At 47.4% G+C, this 22,624-nt stretch overlaps 2 protein-coding genes across 6 annotated transcripts in view; both read right to left on the bottom strand.

The window, feature by feature from the left end:
• EYA3 (EYA transcriptional coactivator and phosphatase 3) overlaps window positions 1-8,439 on the bottom strand; it is a 62,210-nt gene extending 53,771 nt beyond the window's left edge. For 3 of the 5 annotated variants that reach the window (XM_075047733.1, XM_075047732.1, XM_075047727.1), the window contains exon 1: window positions 8,340-8,439. The gene's annotated coding sequence lies outside the window, so the exon portion shown is untranslated. Of the gene's footprint in view, window positions 1-7,830; window positions 7,971-8,339 lie in introns of those variants that run through there. The other 2 variants (XM_075047728.1, XM_075047731.1) reach the window with 2 other exon arrangements.
• A 617-nt stretch (window positions 8,440-9,056) lies between these two features.
• Window positions 9,057-17,188, bottom strand: PTAFR (platelet activating factor receptor). Its single transcript, XM_075047734.1, has 2 exons — window positions 17,001-17,188; window positions 9,057-13,189 (listed from the first exon to the last, which is right to left on the bottom strand). The coding sequence occupies exon 2, from the start codon at window positions 13,132-13,134 to the stop codon at window positions 12,070-12,072; it is 1,065 nt and encodes a 354-aa protein (XP_074903835.1). The 5' UTR covers window positions 13,135-13,189; window positions 17,001-17,188; the 3' UTR covers window positions 9,057-12,069.
• Between the last annotated feature and the right edge of the window lie 5,436 nt (window positions 17,189-22,624).

The raw sequence follows: 22,624 nt of genomic DNA on the forward strand, positions 1-22,624 counted from the left end.
CCAGTGGACAAGACCCTGAACAACCTACCTTCTGTGAGCAGACTGAAGGAGGCCACCTCATGAGGTCCTCTGCAGTCCAAATCTATGCTTTCACCAGCATTCCATTGATAGAGAGCCTCTCCTCCAAGCCTGGGGAAACTTAGCTTAATACAACTTTGTCAAAGGTTTTCTGAAAATTTGGTGATAGCTCTTGCTTCCCCTCTACTTATGCACTTGCACAACTCCAGTACATTAACAAGGTGAAATTTCCCTTTACAGAAACCATGCTGACTCTTTTCCAATGGAGTGTATTTTCCAGTAAGCAGTGATTTTGTCATTTATAACTCTATCATTTTACTGCTGCTGGAAGTCAGTCACCTATATGGTGTTCCCAGGATGTCCTCTAGAGCCCATCTTTAGCAGTAACAGTGACAACAAGGAATTCACTGAGCTTCTCTGTTATGCCTTACCATCCCCAGATGCCTGTTCCATCACCCTTGGTCACCGAGCAGTCCCATGCAATCACTAGCTGGATTCCTGCTCTTGATGGATTTAGAGAACGTATTACTACTGCTTTGAGCCTCTGGTGCAAGGTGCTCTTCGACTTCCCTTTCACCCTTTTTAATTCTCCTTTTACATTTCACCTGCTACGCTACACTACAGATTTCCCTGTTCTCACCCACCATGCCTTCCATTTTTTAAATGCTTGTCTCTTCCCCATAGATGGCTTTTTAGCTTCCCCATTGAGTCATGGAGGGATTTTTAGGGGGAGACCAATTTGTTCGCTTTCAAATGGTATATCTTGGCTTCTGACACGCAGTTTTTTAAACAGATTCCAAGGTCCCTGTAGGCTGCTCACTTTTTGGGCAGACCTTTTTATGGGTTAGGGGATTTTAAAACTACTTGATTGATTTTTAGGTATTTCCATTTCTTGAAATTGAATATCCATGCGCTGGATTTTTTTTGTCTGCTGTCCCTTTCTACTCAGTTATATCTAATTGTACTGTGGTTGCTGTAAGGCATCCCACTTCTAGCTTAAAGTAGGTCCTATGCACCACGACACTCCAAAAAGCAGCAGCTTTTGTCAGTTTAAACTTGGTTGCTGTAGGAAGCAGTCATTTATGGACTTAGAACAATGTTCTCTCTACCTCGCCTTCTGAGGAGGCACAGAACTGGTCTCTGTCCAGGTAGCTGAAATCTCCCATTATAACTCCCCCAAATTTGCAGCTTCTCTGATCTCACTTAATAGCTCCTGATCACTATCACTGCCCTGATCCAGGGGTTGCCAGTATAATCCTAGTAGCACATTGTAGGTCTGGGATTTCTACCCATACAGACCCAATAGTGCTTCTCTTTTCCTGTATTTGTAATGCTGCTACCCTTTATAAAACCCCTTCATGCACAGTGCCCATCTCCCACTATATACCCTACCCCACCATTTCTGTACAGCTGGTACCCTGGCATTACCACATCCCAGTGAAAGCCTCCTTCCACCGTTATTTCAGAGATGCTTGTTACAGCACGGATAGCATAACTGTGGGGTTAGCTCTCTATAAACACCATCAAAAGAACATCCCTAATCACACAAAATAATTGATTTGATCACAATATCTACAACTAGTTAATACTATTGTATCACAAGTCACCCAAAACAAGAACGAACACATTCCATTTGGAATTCAACAACCCCAAAACTTACAATTGGCATTACAGTACTATCAGCACGTATCAAACAAATGCAGATTTAGATGGTAAAAGATTCGCTTCTCGCTACAGCTCACTGGCAAAATCCTTTTCCCTCTCTGCTCTTGGCAGGCCAGTCAAGTTTCAAATAAGAATTAGTATCTCACAAATGGAAGCACCATCTCCTCTGCTAGGTACAATTTTGGCAAAGAAATGCCTGATGACTTTTTTTCCAAATCTACCCTAAAGGTCCCATTTCTCCCAATTCTCTTTTTCTTTCATGTTAGTTCAGGTCCTCTTCAATATTAATCATAACTAATACATGCTACCAGTGACCAACTCACATGCACCCTAAGAATCTCTGAGCTGATCCTGAGTATGCCATGCATTATTTTTTATAAAAGAGATGGGGCTGTTATTTTATTTACTGCAAGTGCTTCCAGCTTACCTATGCTGCAGACTAGGACAATCAGTAAAAAAGCTACATTCAAATGCACAAAAATAGTACAAAGTTTCCACACAATCCTCACAAAATACTGCAGCCAGGACAACAAAACTTCCACAGTAAAAAAACAGATTCATACTTCCTTTCTCTTCCTTGTCCTTCCATCTATTCCCATTTCCTTTTTTCTCTTTCACGCCATTATTTATTTGAATTATCTAACTGCCAATTTAGTCATTACATAACTTTTTATATTTAGCCCATACAAAATATTTTCAGTTCAAGAGTACTCAAAAATATATTAACTTCTAAAAGCAATGACTCATTTCAATCAACAACTCTTCTCCAGAAAACAAAAATATACTTTCAGAGAAAAAAATTGTGGTGACATAAGCTTTTAGTCTTTGGACCTGCCCCACTTGAAACTTTTTCTTTACTATAGAAAAAGATAGCTTTTGCTCACTGCATTCTTCCAAGTCTTCTACACGTAGAAAAGCAGTGCATTCAGTAACCCAATATGGATTACTACTTGCTATTGCAATTAGCGAGCCTCTGGGTTCATTCACAAGCAGCATCACCACAGGGTCGCTAAATGCATGTTCAACTTCTGCTACATACACAGAAAAATCATTTGAAGGCCCTGAAGGAGTAGGAGGACACATACCAAAGATATGGACAAAGGAAACACAGCGGGAAAAGTCTGACATTTCAATAAGATAAGAAGCCTTGTTTGAGATTGTTCTTGATCCACAGGGGTCTCAGTCAAACTATTTTACCAGATTCAGCCAAATGGCAACGACACAATGAGCAACAAAACAGTCAACAGGGGTTGATGGAGGGCCATCAAGGGTTTGGGTTTTTTGTTTGTTTGTTTGTTTAAACTTACTGTGTTTCCTGAGTTACAGCTTTTAAGGAGGAAAAAAAAAAAAAAAGGGAGGTGAGAAAGAAAAGCATGAGACTTCAGGGTTCACACAACTGTGGTCACAAGAACAGACTCAAACTTTGTGTCTGCACCTTTCCAGAGCGTGTGTCTGTTTTTCTCTGGTCAATACTTAAAAAACAAACAAAACAAACTGCCCCCCCCCCCCCCGAGAATTAATTACACAGCTTCAGGCATCGTGTAAACCAGGTCCTCTAACTTGGTAGGTGCAAGTGTTGCTCGTTTCCAGGAGGAAACAAACAAGATCATGAAGATATCTTCATTGCTATAAGTACATTTTCTTCAGATCTTGCCACTGAGAATTAATCCCTAACCAGACAACAAATAAATCCTAGCAAAAACAGTGCTCTCTGTTGTGAAGTTTCTGATGATTGCAGAAAATCTAGAATGCAAAATGAATGCAGGGATGACCAGGTCGTTGTTTTACTAAGATATTTGTAATTAGTTGAGTTGCGACAAGTCATAATATTGTGCATTTTAATTTTAGCTGACACCAGTTGCAAAGTGAATCACATTATGCAAACTACTGCAGTTGCAATCAAAGACTGTTTAACCCTACACTTCATTAAGTTGCAATCAGTTTTATTTGATAACTGGGACTGTCGAGAAACGCAGGCACAACTCATTTTCGCAACTTTCGGAGCCCTGCTAGCTCTGTCACCTGTGACCACATGCCCATCCCCAAGGAAGCCAGGGGCCTTGGGCGAGCGGCTAACAGGACTGAAGTTTCGGCTGAAACAACAGGATGACACACGCCTTCAGGCTACATGAGAGCCCAAGGAATTAGTATCTTCTTCCTTGCCATATGTAACAGGTAACCTTTGAGAAAGAACAGTCCGCAGTATTTTGTGCTGACTTTTAGCTCCAAAATCTGTCAACATCAAGAAATTCCCCAAAGGGCTGTCCTCTTTGACTTAGGCCTATTCCAGTTAATGAAGACTGCAAAAAACTCTCTTAACTAGTCCACTTTTTACTTCCCTCATTGGAAGAAGCAGCTGCATGACATATACTGGATTCTGGTAGTTCAGCAAGAACTAACACTTTCAGTAAAGACCAATTATGTATATTTTTTATAACAGCATCCACAAAAAAGGTCATTTTATTCTGAGATTAGAGAAACCTACTCAACAACTTGATGCTGTTTTTTCTTCAGCATAAATTTAAATTCTTTAGGTCCTGGAAAGCTAGTCACAGATTAGTAATTCAAAGAATTGTCAAACTACTTTTGCTATCTTATTTTAAAATGCTGACAGCAGTGGTATCATTGGCTCACAGGGACTTTTTGGCTTTCTTCAGGTCAGGCAAGAGTGAGTATTTTGTAACTTTTTTTTTGTTTTTTAAGCCAGAAGAATTTATTTTTCCTCATATCCAGAAAGGTCAACGTAGCAGCAGGCTTGGCATGAGAGCTCACTACTGGATAGAGAATAAAAATGATACAGTAGAAAAAGAAGAATTAAACCTCGTGCGTCTTTACAGTTCTCCAGAATACCAGCCAAGTTAATGAAGAAAAATAAAGTAGTCCCTGTTATCTTTGAGTCCCTTCATCTTCTAAAAAGGCTGGCTCCCCTCCCTATACCCCAAAAGCTCTGGATGGACAGGAAATGGGGATTTAAAGTACACACAATAATCAAGGCAATGGCTTCTGAGATTTCAAGAGCTATTAAAAAGGTATTGAACAAAACATCAGATGTGTTGCAAATGGGACCGGAGTTCTATGTTAAACTTCAAAGCCTTGAACCAATGGGGTTGTCTTCTGTGACAGTATTTTCCCCAATAGGTATACGAGAACAACTATGCCTTTACCAAAAAAAGCAGCATGGGGAGATTTTGATAGGAAACCAGTGATCAGGCCTACTTCAGAATACCTCCATGTGGTTTTGAAAACAGCTGCCACTTTCTTTCCTGCTCTGAAGAATAATTAATCACCTACTTTTTCAAATGATCCTGGTCCCGAATATGCATTTTTCTACCCTGATCATCTTAAATCAATCATACTTAAGGAAGAATTTCTTAAGCTCTCTCAAACAGAATAGGGGAAAAAATTGTCAAAGAAAAGACATTAGTACGAGACTGATTTGTAAAACATTCAAAATGGAATTACATATGATAGTACAATATTTATAGAATTATGAACCATCACCCAAGGTTTAAAGCTGCCGTATACTTTATGTTATGTGCCAGTTGGTGACTCTCAGAGAAACAGCACTGCCAGTGTTCAAACACAAACAATGCAAATTTCAAGACTCAGAAGGAAGCTCTTGGGATGTGAGAATAGCTCTGCAGACTGGTTTCAACTCAGGAGAGACCCATATTCTGCAGAACTGAAGAACTGTCCAATCACTTCTGAAATGAGACTAGCCATACCTTTAACCCCAAAAGTTTATTTAAGAGATGGAAAAAGTTCCAAATCAGCTTCATCACAACACTAAATTATTTTTCTAAATACAAAGCTTGTTTTCTAGTTATATTGCCCAGTTATGGGACTGATTGGTGACAACCTGCAAAAGACAAGACAGCAGTGACTGGTGTGGTGTGGATCAAAATGACACTATACACTGAAGAGTCTGCTATGACATACTGCATCTTCTGCCCACAGCACTCTCCTAAAACATCAGGTTTGGGTAATGCATTAGGAGGAGATCTGAACCCTTGCAGCACCACCTTCACCGAAGCTCTGGAAGTGGCTGCAAGAAGGAAGAAAGGATTTGAAGTTACTCCCTCAGGTACTGGAGAGCCTCCAGTCATAGCATTTGCATGAACTATCCTTGAATCACTGCTAGAGAGGGGCCACCTGAGAGAAAACTGCTGAACAGATGCCTGTTTTGCTGCCCTTTAACCAATTAAAGGAATAACTTCCAGACAAATTAGGATGAAAGAAAGAGAATAAATTAAGGATAAGACAAAGAAAGAAAAAGCTGAAAAAGACCTTCCTCAACTTACAACTAACCAGTGTGTGCCACTGGTCACCGTTTAGGTGATAAAAACACTCAGGAGTCGCTGCAAAAGACCATGTCTGGAGGTGGGCTGTCTGTAGACACTGCTTGGTGCGAGACCATTAGTTGTTAAATCCTGACATGATTCCATTTAAGGCCTCAAAAGTTTCCTGTACATCTCTGACATCTCTGTCCTGACAGCCCCTTTTTCAATCACAGGGTTTTGCAGACCCAGTACAAGTTTTAACAAACATCCATTGTCTAGGAGCACCTTTCAGGGGAGAAAAAAAAAAAAGCACTGATTTGCAGCGAGGGAAAAAAAATAATCCTACTTCTGATAACTAAGAATACAGGCACTGAGTTACTCATGTCCACAATGACGTATTATCTGCTTTAAGCCTTGAATCTTTATGCATAACATGACTTGCACACAGCAACACAGTACTTGCTAAGGCTTTTCGTTCAATTAAAATATTTCAGTATATTTTATCCAGTTTCATGTTTAGTCATATATAACTACCCTTTGGCACACAAAAGTTAGGAAAACGTACATTAATCTGCTGTAGAGGTCCTCCAACCCATTAACACAAACCACTGAAATCCATTTCATAAAGTATACTCTGACATATTCAATTCAAAACTCATTCAACATCTGGATATTTACAGGGCAAAGTTTTGAGAAGCTATAAAACCTTCCGGAGTCACCAATTACTCAGGAATTACTACAGCTATTGCATACATCTGTGATGGGCAAGTAACAGTTTTCCAATCAAATTTGTCACACAACCCAACAATACACAGTTACCAAGGTGCCATAACTGCTGCTGAGGTTGCACGGAAGAGCTGAGGAGGTGGCGAAAGCTGCAGAAAGACACTGTGCAGTAATTCTAATAGCTTGTAAACTCCAAGACCTTAACCTCAACTACCTTTTGGACACAGAGCAGTGAGAATGTACCTGTGTATCACTGTTTGCGTGGCAAAAACTGGACTGCAGAACTGCACAAGTAAGAAGTATTGCACCATGAGGTGGTAAGAAAAAACCCAAAACATGATAGATACAGTCTGATAGGTCAGCAGTTTTGCAGGCTGAGGAAGGCACTATCATTGTGCATTTTTAAAAGTAGCTTATTTTGAAAACAGTGACCTGAGGCATGTGAATTGCCATGATTCTCAACAAAACCTATCTTCTCCAGTATCATGAATTTAAGTTAATCCGCAACAGACCAAATTAAAGGAAACCAAACAATAGAGGAAGAAAATCATAACTGTAAAAATCTTAATTAGCATGGTTGACTTTTAATTACCAGTTGGAAGTTACTATGCTACAGATTAAGTGGATCACAGAAGCAGAAGCAAACCAGCTCCATACTGAAAGCGAAGTCCACCAAGACTTTTTTGTACGATGCTCCATCTGAATTACTACAGCTATGTTGCATCGAGGATTAGCTCTAGTCTGGAAACAATTTAGCCACACCATGCAGTGCAGAAAGCAAACCAATAACGCATGCTGTGCTGGAGCTGGCTCCACATAAAGCTTCAGCAACTCTGCGCAGCATTCCCAGAACCAGGACTGTCCAGCAGAGCCGATCTGGATCCAGCACAGCTTGTGAAGCCCAACTGACCACGGCCCTGCCAAGCCCCAACACATCCTCTTGGACCTGTCTGCACAAGCTCCGGTGTGAGCGACTAAACCCATCCAACAACCAAGTGCAGATATGTTTAACTGTCTCACTGCAAAGCCAGCACAGTTTGAGCAGGGCTGCCCTGAGCTGAGGCCGCCTGCTGCTGCTGGCCCTGTGACCAACCCACCAAGCCCCGGGCACGTCCCAGGGCGAGCTCTTTCTCCCGGTTACCTCGCACAGGGCACTCCTCAGGACCTGAGCTGAGCTAAGGGAGTCAGTCAGTGTCTTCCTACACCTTTCGGCCGCTTCCCAGCTCTTCCAAGCACCACCAGCAGCGGCTGAGGCACCAGGACTACGGGGAACACCCCGCCGCGCTCCCGTGGGGGGCGGGGGGGGAGGGGGGAGGGCAGCGGGCTCCGGGGTCGGCGAGCCCCGGGCTCTAACCCGGCACCACCACCACCGCTCCCGCCCCGGCGCCCCTCGCCGCCTTCCTCGGGCCCGCGCTCGCCGGCGGAGGAAGCACACGCTTCACACGCGCGTCGTCCCCGCCGCCTCCGCCCCCGCGGCCGACGAGCTCGGGCCCGCCGGGCCCCGGCCCGGCCCGAGGCGGGGGAGCGGCGCGGGGGCTCGGCGGGGGGTGGGGGGAAGCCGCGCTCGGGACGGGGGAGGCCGCGCGCCGCCCTCCCCGCGGCGGCGCCGGGCGCGCGGCGCTGGCCGGGCCTCCCTCAGCGGGCTCTTACCGAGAGGCGGCTCCGGAGCCGGGCCCGGGAGCGCGTCCCGCAGCGGACATGGCAGCGGCGGCCCCGCGCCTCCTCGCCCCCGCCCGCCGCCCGGAAGCAGCGCGCGCCGCGACGGAAGTGACGCCGCCGGCCCGAAGGCGGCGGCGGCGGCGGCGCCTGGGCAAGGCGCGGGTTCGCGGCGGAGCGGGCCGAGAGCTGGGCCGGGGCGGGCCGGGCCGAGAGCCGCCGCGGCAGTGCCGGCCGCCTTGAAACGGGTAACCGGTCCCGCCAGTGCCGGGCGCCGCGAGTAGTGCGGGCGAAGGGGGCTTCGGCGGCTCGGCCGGGAGTCACCGCGGCTGCCTCGCTTTGGGGTTTGGCTTTTGTTAGTCTGGCAGGTCCCTCCGGTTGGCTGTCTGATGGCTGTAGGTGTTGCGGTGCGGGTTACTGCAAACGGTGGGCCAGGTCTCAGCCGGAGGGGCAGAGCTGCGGGAGTCTGCAGAAAACCTCCCGCGTGTGCCGGGCAGAGGCTCCGGGGCTTTTAGTCTGGCCGGGCGTTGGAGGGCTCTGGCAGGTTCTCCAGAAGTTGTTTCTTCTCTGAAATTTTTTCTCCTTCCCTTTTAGCAGGTCAAAACTTGCCGAGGCCGTAATGTCACCCCTCCCCAGAGTTCACGTGGCAGCGTTAAGCACGGTCGCGCACCCCCAGGCTCAGGCCATGTCGTGGCACCGAGGTGCCGTGGTTCAACCCGGCAGGCAACTGACGCCACGCAGCCCCCCGGTGGGACGGGGAGGAGGATCGGGGAAAAAAAGTGAAATTTCGTGCATTGAGATAAGGACAGTTTAATAGGAGAGAAAAGGAAGGGGGAAATAGTAATGATAAAAGAATTGCAATATACAAAACAAGTGATGCACAATACAATTGCTCACCACCCACCAAACAATGCCCAGTTAGTTCCCGAATGGCAGCTCCCCCCCCCAGTTTATATACTGGACATGACGTCACATGGTATGGAATACCCTTTGGCCACTTTGGGTCAGCTGCCCTGGCTGTGTCCCCTCCCAACTTCTTGTGCCCCTCCAGCCTTCTTGCTGGTTGGGCATCAGAAGCTGAAAAATCCTTGACTTTAGACTAAACATTACTTAGCAACAACTGAAAACATCAGTGTGTTATCAACATTATTCTCATCCTAAATCCAAAACACAGCACTGTACCAGCTACTAGGAAGAAAATTAACTCTATCCCAGCCAAACTAGGACACCAGGTTTTTCCCTTCAGCATAAATACAGGAAGATGAGAAGGTGGGAGAAGTTAAAGGGCAAAACACTTGGGGAACACGCTTTACTTAAAAGAACTTTTGAGGATCCATTTTATTGCAAAGTAAAGCAGGGTAATGCAACATTGCGGTAAAACTGAGAAAGTAATTCCAGGAACAGAAGTAAAAGCTCAGACTGGTTTTTAGAAACGCATTGTTACTGACAATTACTGCAACATATCCTCCTGAAGCGTCCTTTGGGCTTTTCCCTCTACTTACCCTGTTCCTTAGATGCATGTTTACATTTGTTCTTTGAGTCCACACTGGCCTTACAGCTGTTTTCTGTGGAGTAAAGCATGTTATTTACCCACAGTAGGTAGCCTAAACTGTAAATTCTGTTGCAAGCTTTCCAGGAATCAGTAGAAGAAGATCACACGTTTACCAGATCTCCACGTAAAATCTCTTTTCATTTCCTCTAAGAGTTGCCAGACTTCATCTATTCAGTGCTTTAGGGGCTGTGAAGCAAGAGAGCTCTGCTAACCCATCGGGTGGCAAGGGGAAAAGAGGAAAGCTCCACCCCATCTGCCAGCTGCAGGAGCTCCTTGGCCAGAACGTGCCATCTGGGGAGGGCAGCAATACAAAGGCAGATTCCTCCAGCAAGCGGGATTTAGGCTTTTAAATTACAGAAATCGCCCCCCCTTGCTGTGTGCTGTGGCTTGGATGACTGCAGATTCAGGGCAAAGCTTTGAACATGGCTGAGGGACATAGGGAATTATCTCTCGGCTAAGAGGTGCCAGCAGCTGTTCTTTATGGGTGGCCATTACTAGAGCAGAATCCAGGACCAGTAGGGAAATGCATTCACGTTGTGATCAGATTCTTTCCTTTGCCTGGCACTGGGCCTGGAGTTCATGGCTGGCCCTGGCAGATGGCATCAGAAAAAGAAATGTCTTCGTTCTTTTGCTCACTCACACAAGTAAGCATAAAAGCTGAAGGACCCATATCTCTACTGAATGTAGGCAAGGTCTGATACAGACATTGGTCCTATCTTTGGAAAGACTTGAGCTTATCTTTCACATTCTCTGGTGGGTGTAGGAAGGCTGCTGTCCTTCCACATGAAGAATTGGTGTCACAGGTCAGATGATACACTTATTCTGTCATTAACCAGACACTCCTATGTAGTTTAAGGAACCAAAAACTGTTGTGAAAACAAGTAAGTTCCCTGCCCTGCCCAATTTCCTGTGCTGGATTAAGCAATTTGGGTCACAAAAGGAACCTTGAGTGTCTCGTGACTTAGCACCCCTGGAAAAGCACTTTGCCCTGGGCCCCAACTGACTGCAGCCAGCCCTGAGTGAGGAGTCTCCAGGCTCGTGGGAGTACATGAATTACATGTCTGTCAAGTGTACTGTATCACTGTGCAGCACTGCTTTGCTCAGAAAGCAGCCATGACCTGACCTAATACTTGCGGTAAAATATAAAGAAGTAGTCAGCTTAATTTCTTCGTAGCAGAAATAGAAAGGCTGGGGGAAGGAATAATGTATAGTTCCTTGCTACAACCCTAACTTAAATAAATAAGAACAAAGATACTGAAGCGTTTTAAGCTTTTTTTCTTCATATCATAATGCCCGTGGTGACAATAATCTTCTGTTATCTGGAGCCTCCAAAGTGAGATTGGATTTCCACAGACACATGCAGTCAGCCAAAAATTACTAAACTGAGTGCAAGAGGCTGCTGGTTTGCCAGTTCTGCTATCATAAAAGAAGTCAGGGCAGACAATAGTCCCCTTTGGACATAATGCTGATCTGGGGACAGGGACTGAGGCACTGCCAATTTGTCTTCATTTTCTTGCCTACTAGTCCAGTTACTTGACTGATTCAAGAGCTGGGAGCAAAGGCAAAAGTTTATAATAGCTACACCCAGACATCTGTTGAGTATGGACCCTGGCAGACCATGCGAGTAGGTAAGAAGGGATCAGAGGTGCAGATGTCTTCTTGGATGGCATTTGAGGAACTCCTTGGACTATGTCCATGCAAACTGCTTAGAAAAGTCACTTGATTATACTAGCAGCTCAGTCTGTTCTTCCAGGTCTTTTAGAAGTCTCTTACAGCTCTGATACTGGATTCTTCGTGGGAGCTTGGCAGGCAAAGGACCAGGGATGGTGCTGTCTGGGCTGACACAATGGATCATTTCAGTGCACTTTGCTTCTAGCTGCGCACTGCAGAGACTCAGTGACACATTTCTTTCACGTAAAAGCAGATCGTCTGAGCTGTTCTTAGTGCCCATGAGAACATCAGCCCAGACAGAAGGTGCTTTTCTGACAGATTACTGCAGGTTCCTGTTCTGCCAGTTGCATGTGATAGAAAAAATGAGTGTCCATTCTTCTGTCTAATAGAAAAAAGGAACTGTAATATCTTGGTGCTCTGTTGTGTCCCTCAGTGCCTCTTCTTGAGAAAAGATGGGTGACTAATTCATGCATCTCAATCTGCAATCAGAACAGGGCTGAACTAGATCCTAATGGCATCCTCTTGGTGAATGGTGCCCTCAATCACTGTGTCGGTGGTTTGCCTGGAGCACTTGCGACTCCCTTTCATGCTTTTCAGGTTTTCTGAAAGATGTTTTTGGAACTTCTTGGTGAGGAAGCAGTAGATGATAGGGTCCAACACACAGTTCATACTCAAGAGGCACAAAGTCACCTGGTGAGCATCATTGAGTTGTTGGCGCAACTGACAGTTTTCCTTCTTCCACTGCTCCAGAACAGTCAGGGTCCAGGGCAGGTGCACTATGTGATGAGGTACAAAGCTTATGATGAACACAGCCAGCACTGTGCAAACCATCCAGAGTGCCCTTTGCTTGACATGAGCACTCTTCCGTGGCTGCACTGATTTGGAGAACAGTGTCCTGATAATGATGATGTTCCAGCCTAGTATAAAAAGGAAAATTATATAGAAGAGGATGCAGATGATGACATGAATGGCGAGAACAGCTGAAACGCTGCTAGAAGAGTTATAGCGCTCAAAGCACCGTGTGAAATTCTTCGAATCAATCTCCTCCTGATTAGTATTATTGTCAAAAAGGTAATACAAAGAGCTGCCCACTATTATGATCCAGATAGCTGCTGATAAGTAGATACCCCTTCTCTGGGTGGTAAACTGAGCAGCTTTAATGGGATTAGTCACAGCTTGGTAACGGTTGTATGTGATGACCGTCAGAAAGGCAACAGAAGAGTAGGTGTTAACAAAAAATAAACAGCCAGCCACATTACAGAGGAACTCAGGCATGATCCAGTCTCCATGGTGGTGATAGTAAACAATCCACATTGGCATCGTAACCAAGAAGAGCAGGTCAGCTACTGTCAGGTTCACCATGAATATTTTGATTTCATTGAGTTTTTTGGTTGGGTAAATACGGCTGAAAATCCAGAGCACATAGCAGTTGGCAACAAAGCCCAGAATGAAAATGATGCTGTAGAAAACAGTAAAGAGGTTGTAGCGAAACTCAGAGTCTATGTGGCATGAAATGTAGGAATCAGCACTACCTTCAGCAGCACCTTTACCCTTTCCAGACATCATGGTGCTGAGTGGGCACGTCTGAAGCAGAACTTCCTGATGTAGCTTTTCTTCTTACCTAAAAATACAAAGCATAAAACGAGCTGATTGGTATGGTGCCATTGCTAAGCCAAAACCCACCTTTCATTTTCAGCTGTCTGTGACCACAGGAGTTCTGCTCCATGCCTTGGCTCCAGCCACAGACACCTGCCCTGTCCCCTTGGTCCTCTCTTTGATCCTATTTCCACACCATACTAGCCTTTGTGTCTTCATCCAGTGTTGTTCGTTACAGTGTGGATATCAGATCACTAATCTCTAATCTCAAAAGACTTTTATGCATCAGGGTTCTTAGATAAAATAATCTGTTACTCTGCTCCATCTCACATTTCTTAATCTTTTACTATAAGCAAACAGGTTTTCTGGGTCTCTTTTTCCCCCCTGTGGTTGCTAATGCTTTCTAACTTGCCTACATTTATTTTAACCTAGAAATTCCAGAAGTGAAACAGTATCTGGTAAAAATGTCTCACTATTGCCATTTCCAGAGTCACCCTCTACTTGTTGTTTTCTGACATTTTCCTGCTTACACTTGTAAAGATTGTATTTGTTTTCTTAGTTGCAGGCACTATAGGATCTCACATTCACTTAATAGGTTACCAGACCTCTCAATTTTTTTTATTCAATGAACGATGTAAAAGATGAGTCACTAATCCTAAAGGGTGATGTTTTGTGGTTCATTGTTGACTTTAACTACAGTTTCTTTCTCTTAAAATCCTGGCTGTTGGCTATTGTGCCATCATTTTGTATTCAAGTTGTCATCAAACCAATCTGGCTCCCCCCCCCCCATTTCTGCATCAAATGCAAGTGTCAGCAGCAGCAATTCTGTACTTTCCTGTGTTGCTGGTGAGGCTGCTGACAAATACTGTCCCTAAAGAGACACTTTCAGGTTTTTAATATTACCAGTCCCTACCTCAGTTAGTATTTCTGCAAATCTTGCTTACAGTTTGGACATATTGAATTCCTGCATCATCAATACTGTATGTGTTCTTGTCTCAGATTTACATGGATTCGGTCTAATCCCTTGTATACTTTAACCTGCTGCTTTTACCATCCAGAGGATGTACATGCCTGTTCTTGGCTTTAGTGCCAACTCCCTGTCTGATATTGGGCAGGCACTAGCCTCTTCCTGACACAGTCCCGCAGATCTGCTTTTTCTCTCCCTCTTCCTTCATGGGAAGTTAACTGACTAATGCAGATAAAGCAGTTTGAGAGCCACCAGCAAGGACACTAGGTTGCTCGCTAATGGTAAACTTGCTGGGTTTTTAACTTAATTTGCAGAACATGGTGGTTTTCCTTGAGAGTAAACTGTACCACCAGTCACGAAGCCTAAACTTCTTGTGCGAGTTAGATGGGAATGCCAGGCGCTGCACATTGTGATGTGCTTGCCTCAGCTCTGCCAGCCCTGTGGACAAGCATTTTCCCTCAAAGACTGCTGCCTCCTGAGAAGGCACCCTCCTGCCTCAAAACTTTCTGGATCTTCCCCAGCAGCAGCTAATGACATAAACCCCCATCTCACCCTCTCTGCGTTGAGTCTCTCTTTGTGACCATGTGCCGTTTGTTCCTCATTCACACTTTGCACATTTGCAGTTTTCCTCTGCAAATGCAAAGTCAGCTCTAGCTCAAGAAAGCTCTTCCTTTCTTCAGAAAACTCTGCAAACTACTCGGTACTTCTTTCCAGTTGTTAGGAGAGGAAGGCAATAGTCATATTCCGAAGCCTGTCCCTCCTCACCCCTCACAGGTCCCCTAAGGACATGACAACTACAGATATCCACAACTTGTCCTTGGACCTTCACGGGCTGCTGCATGCTGGGCAGCACTGAGGTTTGAGTGTCTTTAAACTCAATCTTTCAGCCATGTTCCATGTGAATTAACAAGTAGCTGTGGCAGTACTAGTAGCTGGCCAGGTGACACATGTATCTGTCCTCTTTCACCTTGATCTCTGCTACCCTGCTGAGAACCCACTGATCTCTAAAGGGTAGTAGCTGATTCAGGTGATGGTCGCCAGGCAGTGAGGATGGTCTGGGCCATGACACTTCAGGGTCTGGCCACAGAGGTCTGGCACATCCCTGAAGAGTAAAGTGTCACTCACTGCTGCCCTGCGGAGAGGTCCCAGAGCAGGCAGGGGCCCATGATCTGTTCCCTGCTGTAACTTTGATTCATGCAGGACCCAAGGCAAGTCCTACTGGTCATCTCATGGATCTGCTTCCACACCCTCATCTATGTATGAAAAGTAGTAATTGTCACAACATGGCCTTAAATAAATGTCTGTGTCTAAGCCCAGCTCTCCCACCCACTGAGGGACCATCTCTGGTAAGGACATATACCAGTTGGAAAGGTTTGCATCTCTCAGCCTGGGAGGGCACCTAGCAGATGCAGACATTCAGGGAAGAGGTGAGGCTGTGCAGGGGCAGGAGAAACTAGTGGGGAGCTGTGTGTTTGATAACAGTATTCTGACACTAGAATAAGAAAAAAAAAGTCCTAATTACCTAAGATCATTAGAGAACTTATTTTTTTTCAAATCCGCATTGTAAACCCACTGTTCTGACTATCTGCCAACTGCAGCAAACAGTTCTGGTGCTTGGGGCTGGAACCTTCGCAATTAAAGGTGCTCTATCACTGTAGCACCAGACCTGAACATACCAAGAGTAGGGAAAAAAAAAAGGTGATGCCTCCCACTAGCAGAATTCATGAGGAGGAGAGAAGTGCCCACATCCAATACATAGGCATAACTGTTATTCACAAAGTCCCTTTAGACTGTGCCGTGGGACACTGCCCATCTACCCCTCCATTTCTGGTGCTCTACATGGGCTTGGGGAGCCTCCAAACTTTGCCCAGGAGCTCTGGTGGACTTTACTGGTGGGGTCTCCAGGCCTGCCCACCAGCTGCCAGATTTAGCAGATGGGGTGCAAGGGAGAGCAAACCTGCACGTCCCCCTCCACGGCAAAGCCCTGCACAAAAGATGGGTTTGAGCTAAGGGGCTGTGCTCTGACCTGGAGAGATGAGTGCAAGGACCTGCTCTACATTGTTAAATCTGCTAGAAATCTCTGGGAAAGGTGGGCTGTAGGAGATGGCAGTGCTGTCTCCTGGTCCCAACAGCACTTGGTAGAGCTCATCTGTCTTTGCCTTAGTAGGCTGTGTGGTGCCAATGCCAAGGTCCCTCAGGGAATCACAAGAGAGTTGTTTTTCCCTTCTCACTTGTAAAGCCAGATATTCTACAAAATACTGCTAGAAGAGAGCATGGTACCATTCCCCACTAAATTTACTCAATACCCACTTCCCTCTTCAGCCTGAGGAACTCGAGCTTACATCTCCCATATACTTGTGAGATGTCCTAAGCCCTAGATTCTGGAGTACCGTATGGGGGATATCACCCAGCCTCTCCTGTTGAAGCAATTCCCCTTTTTATAAAACACATAAATGTTCTCTGTGCCAGCAGAAGGAGAACAGGCACAGTGGTCAGGGTGTGGGCTGGCAAGTGTGGGTCCTGTTCTCTGCTGCAGCAGGCTGCGATGCATTACCAAAACCTTGGCAACTCTAGCCCAAGCCACCACCTTGTACACTAGTACACCAGCCAATAATCCCAAGTGGTTTATATCGTCAACTCCATTATATGCAGAACTAGAGGTGGAGTAACTAGCTGCGCAGCAGAGCATGGCTGGGGGAACTGCAGAGTCTGCTCCCAGTCTACACACTTTCCCATGGGCCATGCTCTCTCAATAAGGATTTACTGCCTCATGGCTGCAATGTGCAAAGACCATGCTAACACAAACTATGCCATCAGCAAAAGTATATTCTAAGAGGAATAGTACTAATAAAGTATATTTTCTGCTTACCACAGTCAAAAGGATTCAGCATGATATGTCCATCTTCAGCTTTAGTAGAGCAGTGATGGGTGTTTTACTGAGGATGCTCAGTCTTCTGCCAAGTGTTATTTTCTCTGACCTGGGGCTGGAAGGTCTCCACACAGGCAGCTCTCAAGAACAGGACACCAGAATGGGAGCAACTGCAGCATGACTGCAGAGTCACTAGAGAAGAGGAAATGTGTGACATCAGCTCAAAGGAAATGAGAAATAAAATAAGCTGTAGAGGAAAGGCAATTAACCACAGCAAAGATCTGGTAAATTCTTGAAGCTGTTTCCTCAAAGTTATCTCTGCTTCTGATGATCCTGAAAGAGAGCAAATTGGGATTTTCCTCTAAAGGCAGAATAGGAATCCACTCCATGTCCCTGGTTAGATCTGGGATTAGACAGTATGTGAGCATCCTTCTTCCAAACAGATGAATAGCAGAAGCCAGAAGAGATTTCAATTAATAACTTTAAGGAAAGGAAGTGCCAGGAAACTCATATATCCCATGGACAGACTCATTCCCTAGCAGTATCCTTCACACTTGTGTTGGGGCTAAACAGACCCAGGAATCCAGCCATCCCAAGCCTCCTTTTATCTCAGGGACCTTCAGTGGACACTGAGACACCACAGCATGGCAGGTCTTCACGTGGCCCATCCACCTTCACATCATGACCACCATTATTCGTGGCAGCCTGAAGAACACTCATCACAGTGATGCAAATTGGTGGGGTGCTCAGGGAGACACCAATGACAAGCAAAGCTTGGTCCCAGCTAACCTGTAAATCCCAAGTTGTAGCTCCCATGCTGATGGTTAACCTGCCCTCCATGCAGACACTGCTCTTACACCTGCACATAGTGCAGATGTGAGCTTGAAGCATCTGCACCATGTTCTGCACAAACCTCATACCTGCAGACACCTACAGGAACTGAAGCACTGAGTCTGGTGCCTGGGTTTCAGTGTGAAACACATAGGAACAGAGCCACAAAGTCCATCACCAGCACAAAGAGGTGTCTGAGCCTGCAACAAGGCTGATGTGGAACAACATGGGCCCAAGCAGTAGCAGAGGAAGCCAGTCTGCATTGGTGCTCCCCTGGGAAGGCTGGCTCTCCTGGCTCTTCTCATGAAATGCCATCTATGACAAACAGCCCATGGTAGGCCCTGGTAACATTCATGCTGTGAGGAGCACCAGATATCCCCATGGTGTGGTGTCATGTCTTGGGACAGCCACCAGGGACAGGCTGAGGGTTGTGTCCCCTGGGCCACACCAGCTGAGGGCACCAGCCAAACTTCTCCAAGAGCCAGGAGCTGGCATGGACCCTGGGACACCTTCAAGTCATGCTTTTGCTGTTGGGCTAGTGAGCCCTGGCTCTGAGCTGGGACACAGCAACCTCCTCATCAGTTGGGGAGATGGGGCAATGATGGAGGGGGCAAGCTGGACGGCAGCAATGCTGCTGTGCCAGGACGCTGACTTTTGGCTTGCCTGGCCTTAGGCATCTTGAGGTGATGGGCTGCGCAGCGTCAGGGCAGCCACCGCGGTGCCAGAACCCACCCTCCGTCCATGCTGGTGTCTGTATGTCCCCAGCCAGGGGCAGGCAAAGCCTTCATTTCAGCATGGTGCCCAGGGGTGAGCAGAGGCAGGCTGTGCACCTGGGTGCCTGGCCCACACCAGGAGCCCCAGCCGAGCTCCCAGCCTGGCAGGGCATTGTGCAAGTGCTCAGCAAACCGGTCACAAACCAGGATGTCCTACTGCTCCGGGGCCTGCTCAGGGGAAGCTCCAAACAACCCAGAGGTGCATGGACACCACAACTGGCGACACAGCTGGATGTGCCCTGAGCTGCTGTGGGATCACCCTTGTCCTCCACAGCAACAGCATGGGGTGTCCAAGGGACTCAGAAGCCACCTGAGCTGAGCAGAACCCAAACTCCCCCAGCGTAAGGGAGCCCCGCAGCGACAGCACTGTGTGGGTGGGAGAGCCTGCTCTACCCTGCCCTGCCTCAGCAGGGTGGGCTGCACTGGAGGGCTGGCTGTGTGGAGCTGGGGACCAGGGGGCAGCCAGGCTCTGCCTCTGTCAGGCCATGTCAGGGTGACCTGAAGGGTGAGATGAGGCTCCTGCAGTGATACTACAGATCTGTGCTGGGATGAAGGCTGCAGCAGTCTCCTTCCCTCTGCCACCTGCCATCCTCCCTCCTTCCCCCTTCCCCATCCACCGCTATAAAGATGGACTGAAGAACCTGACCCTTCATGGACCACACAGAGCCCCAGTTATGCCCGTAAGACTGCTTCTGGGAGCTTAAATTAAAAACAAAATAAAAGCATGCTAATGAGGTTGGCTGGCAGCCAGTCCATGCCTTTGGGAAGAGCAGCCAGTGAGGATGTCTGGTCACGGAGGGAAGGGGAGCGCTTGCAAAGGCTGTAGCAACAGCCAAACAAAGCTTGCTGTCCTGCTGCAGCCAAGTTCTTAGAGGAAATGAAAGCCCAGGAGGTTTTGGCCTGGGGAGGAGTCTCATCAGCAGGCTTCATCCTTCCTCTGTTCAGTCCTGCTTTGGCTCTGCCACTGATGGGGCACATGCACGTCACTGAATTTCAGCGAAAAAGATCTTTTGTAAAATCCAGAGAACCAAACAACAAAAACATAAGTTCAGTGGTGAGAGACACAAAGACACCTGATGGGTAGAAACTCTACCAGTGACACAAGCTTTGCTTTCTGATTTAAGCACTCCCACTGGAGTCAGGACACCTCTAACTGCCCCAAGCTGGGACCTGACCATGTCAGTGCTTCCTCACTGCCCTCTGGATTTACTAATTTTTCAGCCTTGCCTCAAATGCTCAGGTTAGGCCTCAAGCTATTGAGAGTCACAGAAATGCCCAGAACAACCACTTGGTCATGTAGACTGGCCTCTTGCCGGGCTTGCACTTGTCCACCTCTTATTTAGTTGGGGAGTTCCCTTCCTCATCATCTCCATTTTCAGCTGTTGCATTTAAAGCATGAAAAGTAGAAGGGGACCCAGACTCAGCAGTCCCAGTACTAAGGCAACAGAGAAAGGGTGAGAATAATTCCCCCCCTCCCTTCTGAACTGCCTTGTGTCTGTTATGCATTGACAGGTCCCATTACCCCTCATACAGAACCCTCAGCCAGCACTCCTCCCTCTCGCATCCCTTCCAGCCTGGGGACTCTGTTCCCCTGCTCTCCTGGGACTGCTGCCTGTTTCTGAGTGCGTAACTTTGAATCCACTATTAAGATGCATTTTGTTTGCGGTGGCCTGTCTTATTAAGTGGTCCTGGCAGCTTTTGACTGCCCTGTTCTCAGTGTTATTTACCACTCTTCCAGTGTGGGGGATGCACGCAAAGTCTGACAACACTGAATGCTATGCAAGGCCAAGTTAAAAAAAAAACCATCTTGAATATGCCTCTATTTTTATCAAGTAAACTTACAAGCTAATAAATAAGCTGCTTTTACTATAACTGATTCCCATATGATGCTGTTAAGTAGCACTAATGGTACTTTAGGTTGTTGTATCAGGATGCTAGATCTTGGAGCAGCTCTTCCAAATGATGTTTTCTGGGGATAACTTCATGCAAGCTGGTTGGTAGACAGTGGGCTGATCCCCTTGGTTCTGGCACTGTATCAGCACTCTCGTGGCAAGTGCACACTGCTGTGAAAAATGCACACTGCCTCCTTGTATGCAGTCTGCCTCTAGCATATTTCCTTGGGGTCGTTTCTTTCTGAGATGGAGCCTGTTAGCAACATACCCTCTTTTGATGATCACATATAAATTTTGCAGGTATCAGAAAGTGTCTTGGTTTTGAAAATATAGTATTTAAGCAAATATCCAGAGATCTCTTTCCAAGAGCAAAACCACACTGTATTAGTGGAGAAGAGCTCTCTATGGAGTGCAGAGGAGGAGCATTTTAGCTGACAGGCTCTGCGTGCACTGTGGACTGCACTGTTCAGTGACAAGAGCAGTGAACAAGGACAAGATGAAATACCAAGATGGACCTTGCGAAAGCACCAGCCACTGCCACCAGTCTTAGAGTTGTGCAGGTGTGGGACCAGCACACAGGTGAGCGTGATCCCTGCTGGTCCTGGTCACCAGGATGCCTTCTTGAGTGCCAGGACAGGTCTTTGAAAGGACATGAAGTTCCTTTCAAGGTGAAGCGGCTGATGATCTGACGCTAAGCATTACTGTCTGTGACTTTGCACTACTCATCTCATACTCTCTGCACAATTTCCTTTTGCTTGTTGCAGGAAAGAAATACTAAATAAACTCTGTAGCTTTCCCCTGCAAGCATTTCAGAGCCCAACACGTCCCCACCTTATTACCAACTCTGCAGGAATATGCCCTGAAGCTGGGGTTGCTCAGCCTAGAAATACATCCACCTTAGCGTCCGAGAGCCCCTCCTGGGGCAGCGAGCAGTGACACTTCCTGGTAGCCATTTGACAGCTGCAAAGGCAGGGCACAGGTTCTGCCGCTCGCTGTGGTGCTGCTGGGACTACCCAGCCTGGCAGGAAATGTCTCTGTTCAGACCTGCGCTGCCTCATCGGCAGCAGGCAAAGCAGGGAGCAGGGCAGACTCTGGCTGGTTTTGGCAGATGGACCCCAAGTCCAGCCCTGCTGCATGGTGCAGAGGGATGAGCTCCACAGGCCACCACATCAGGATTTATGTGCTGCAGCCCCAGGCTGTCATAGCTCTGTCAGAGTGGAAAACCATGCCTTTGCTGGGCTGCCCGCAGCAGGGTCACTCCGCTCCTGCTGCTCCAGGCAAAGGCAGGGGCTGGGCTCCTTGAGAGGCTCCAAGCATTGTTTCCTCTTCCTCACAGGAGGAAAGTCCATGGCAGGGCTCCTCACCTCACTTTGCAGCATCCAAGCAAAGCTGGGGTTGTTCTTACCACACAGGGGTGGGACAGGACCCAGATGAGGGCAGTCCCCTTCCCCACAGCCCCAAAGGCAATGGCAGGCTAGCCTGACTCATGCCATTGCAACGCACCTCATCCCTGCTTGCTGGGCATGGGGAGCGAGCACATGTCTTCCCAGCACACCCGGATAGGGAGAACAAGGATGGCTCTGAAGCCCCTGGAGCTGTCCAAGATGCCACGGCTCAGAGATCCAGGGGGGATGCGCAGCCAGCCCATGTCCCGAGACACCCAGACACAGAAGGAGCCCGTGGCGCTCGGGGAGGGAGGCCAGCACCCTGGGAGAGCAAGCAGAAGGGAAAGAAGCCTCTTACCTCAGGGCCACAGAGCACCTGGTCCAGGACACCCCAGCCCACTAGGTCCCTGCTGCGAGCTGAGCCACCGGCAGGGCCGAGCCGTCAGCATGCTCCTGCCTGGAAAGAGGCTTGGACAGGAAGGACGGCGCAGCACTCGCTCACAGGTGAGTGACTCACTTCCCTCTTGGCACTTGTGACAGGGCTCAGACGTGCCCCAGCTGCACCCTGGAGCTTGACACCGACTCCTGTGGCCCTTCCTCAAGCAGGCAGCGGTAGGGAAACAGCGGCGGAGGCTCTGTTCTGGCCAGGGGCTTGTCACGCTCCCATGTCATCTGGTGCCTTGCAGGCCTGAGATGGGGTAGCTCTGCCCTGCAGCAGCTCCAGGGCAGGAACACTCCCTGGC

The sequence above is a fragment of the Buteo buteo genome, chromosome 16 (assembly GCF_964188355.1).
Source record: "Buteo buteo chromosome 16, bButBut1.hap1.1, whole genome shotgun sequence".
Lineage (NCBI taxonomy): Eukaryota > Metazoa > Chordata > Aves > Accipitriformes > Accipitridae > Buteo > Buteo buteo.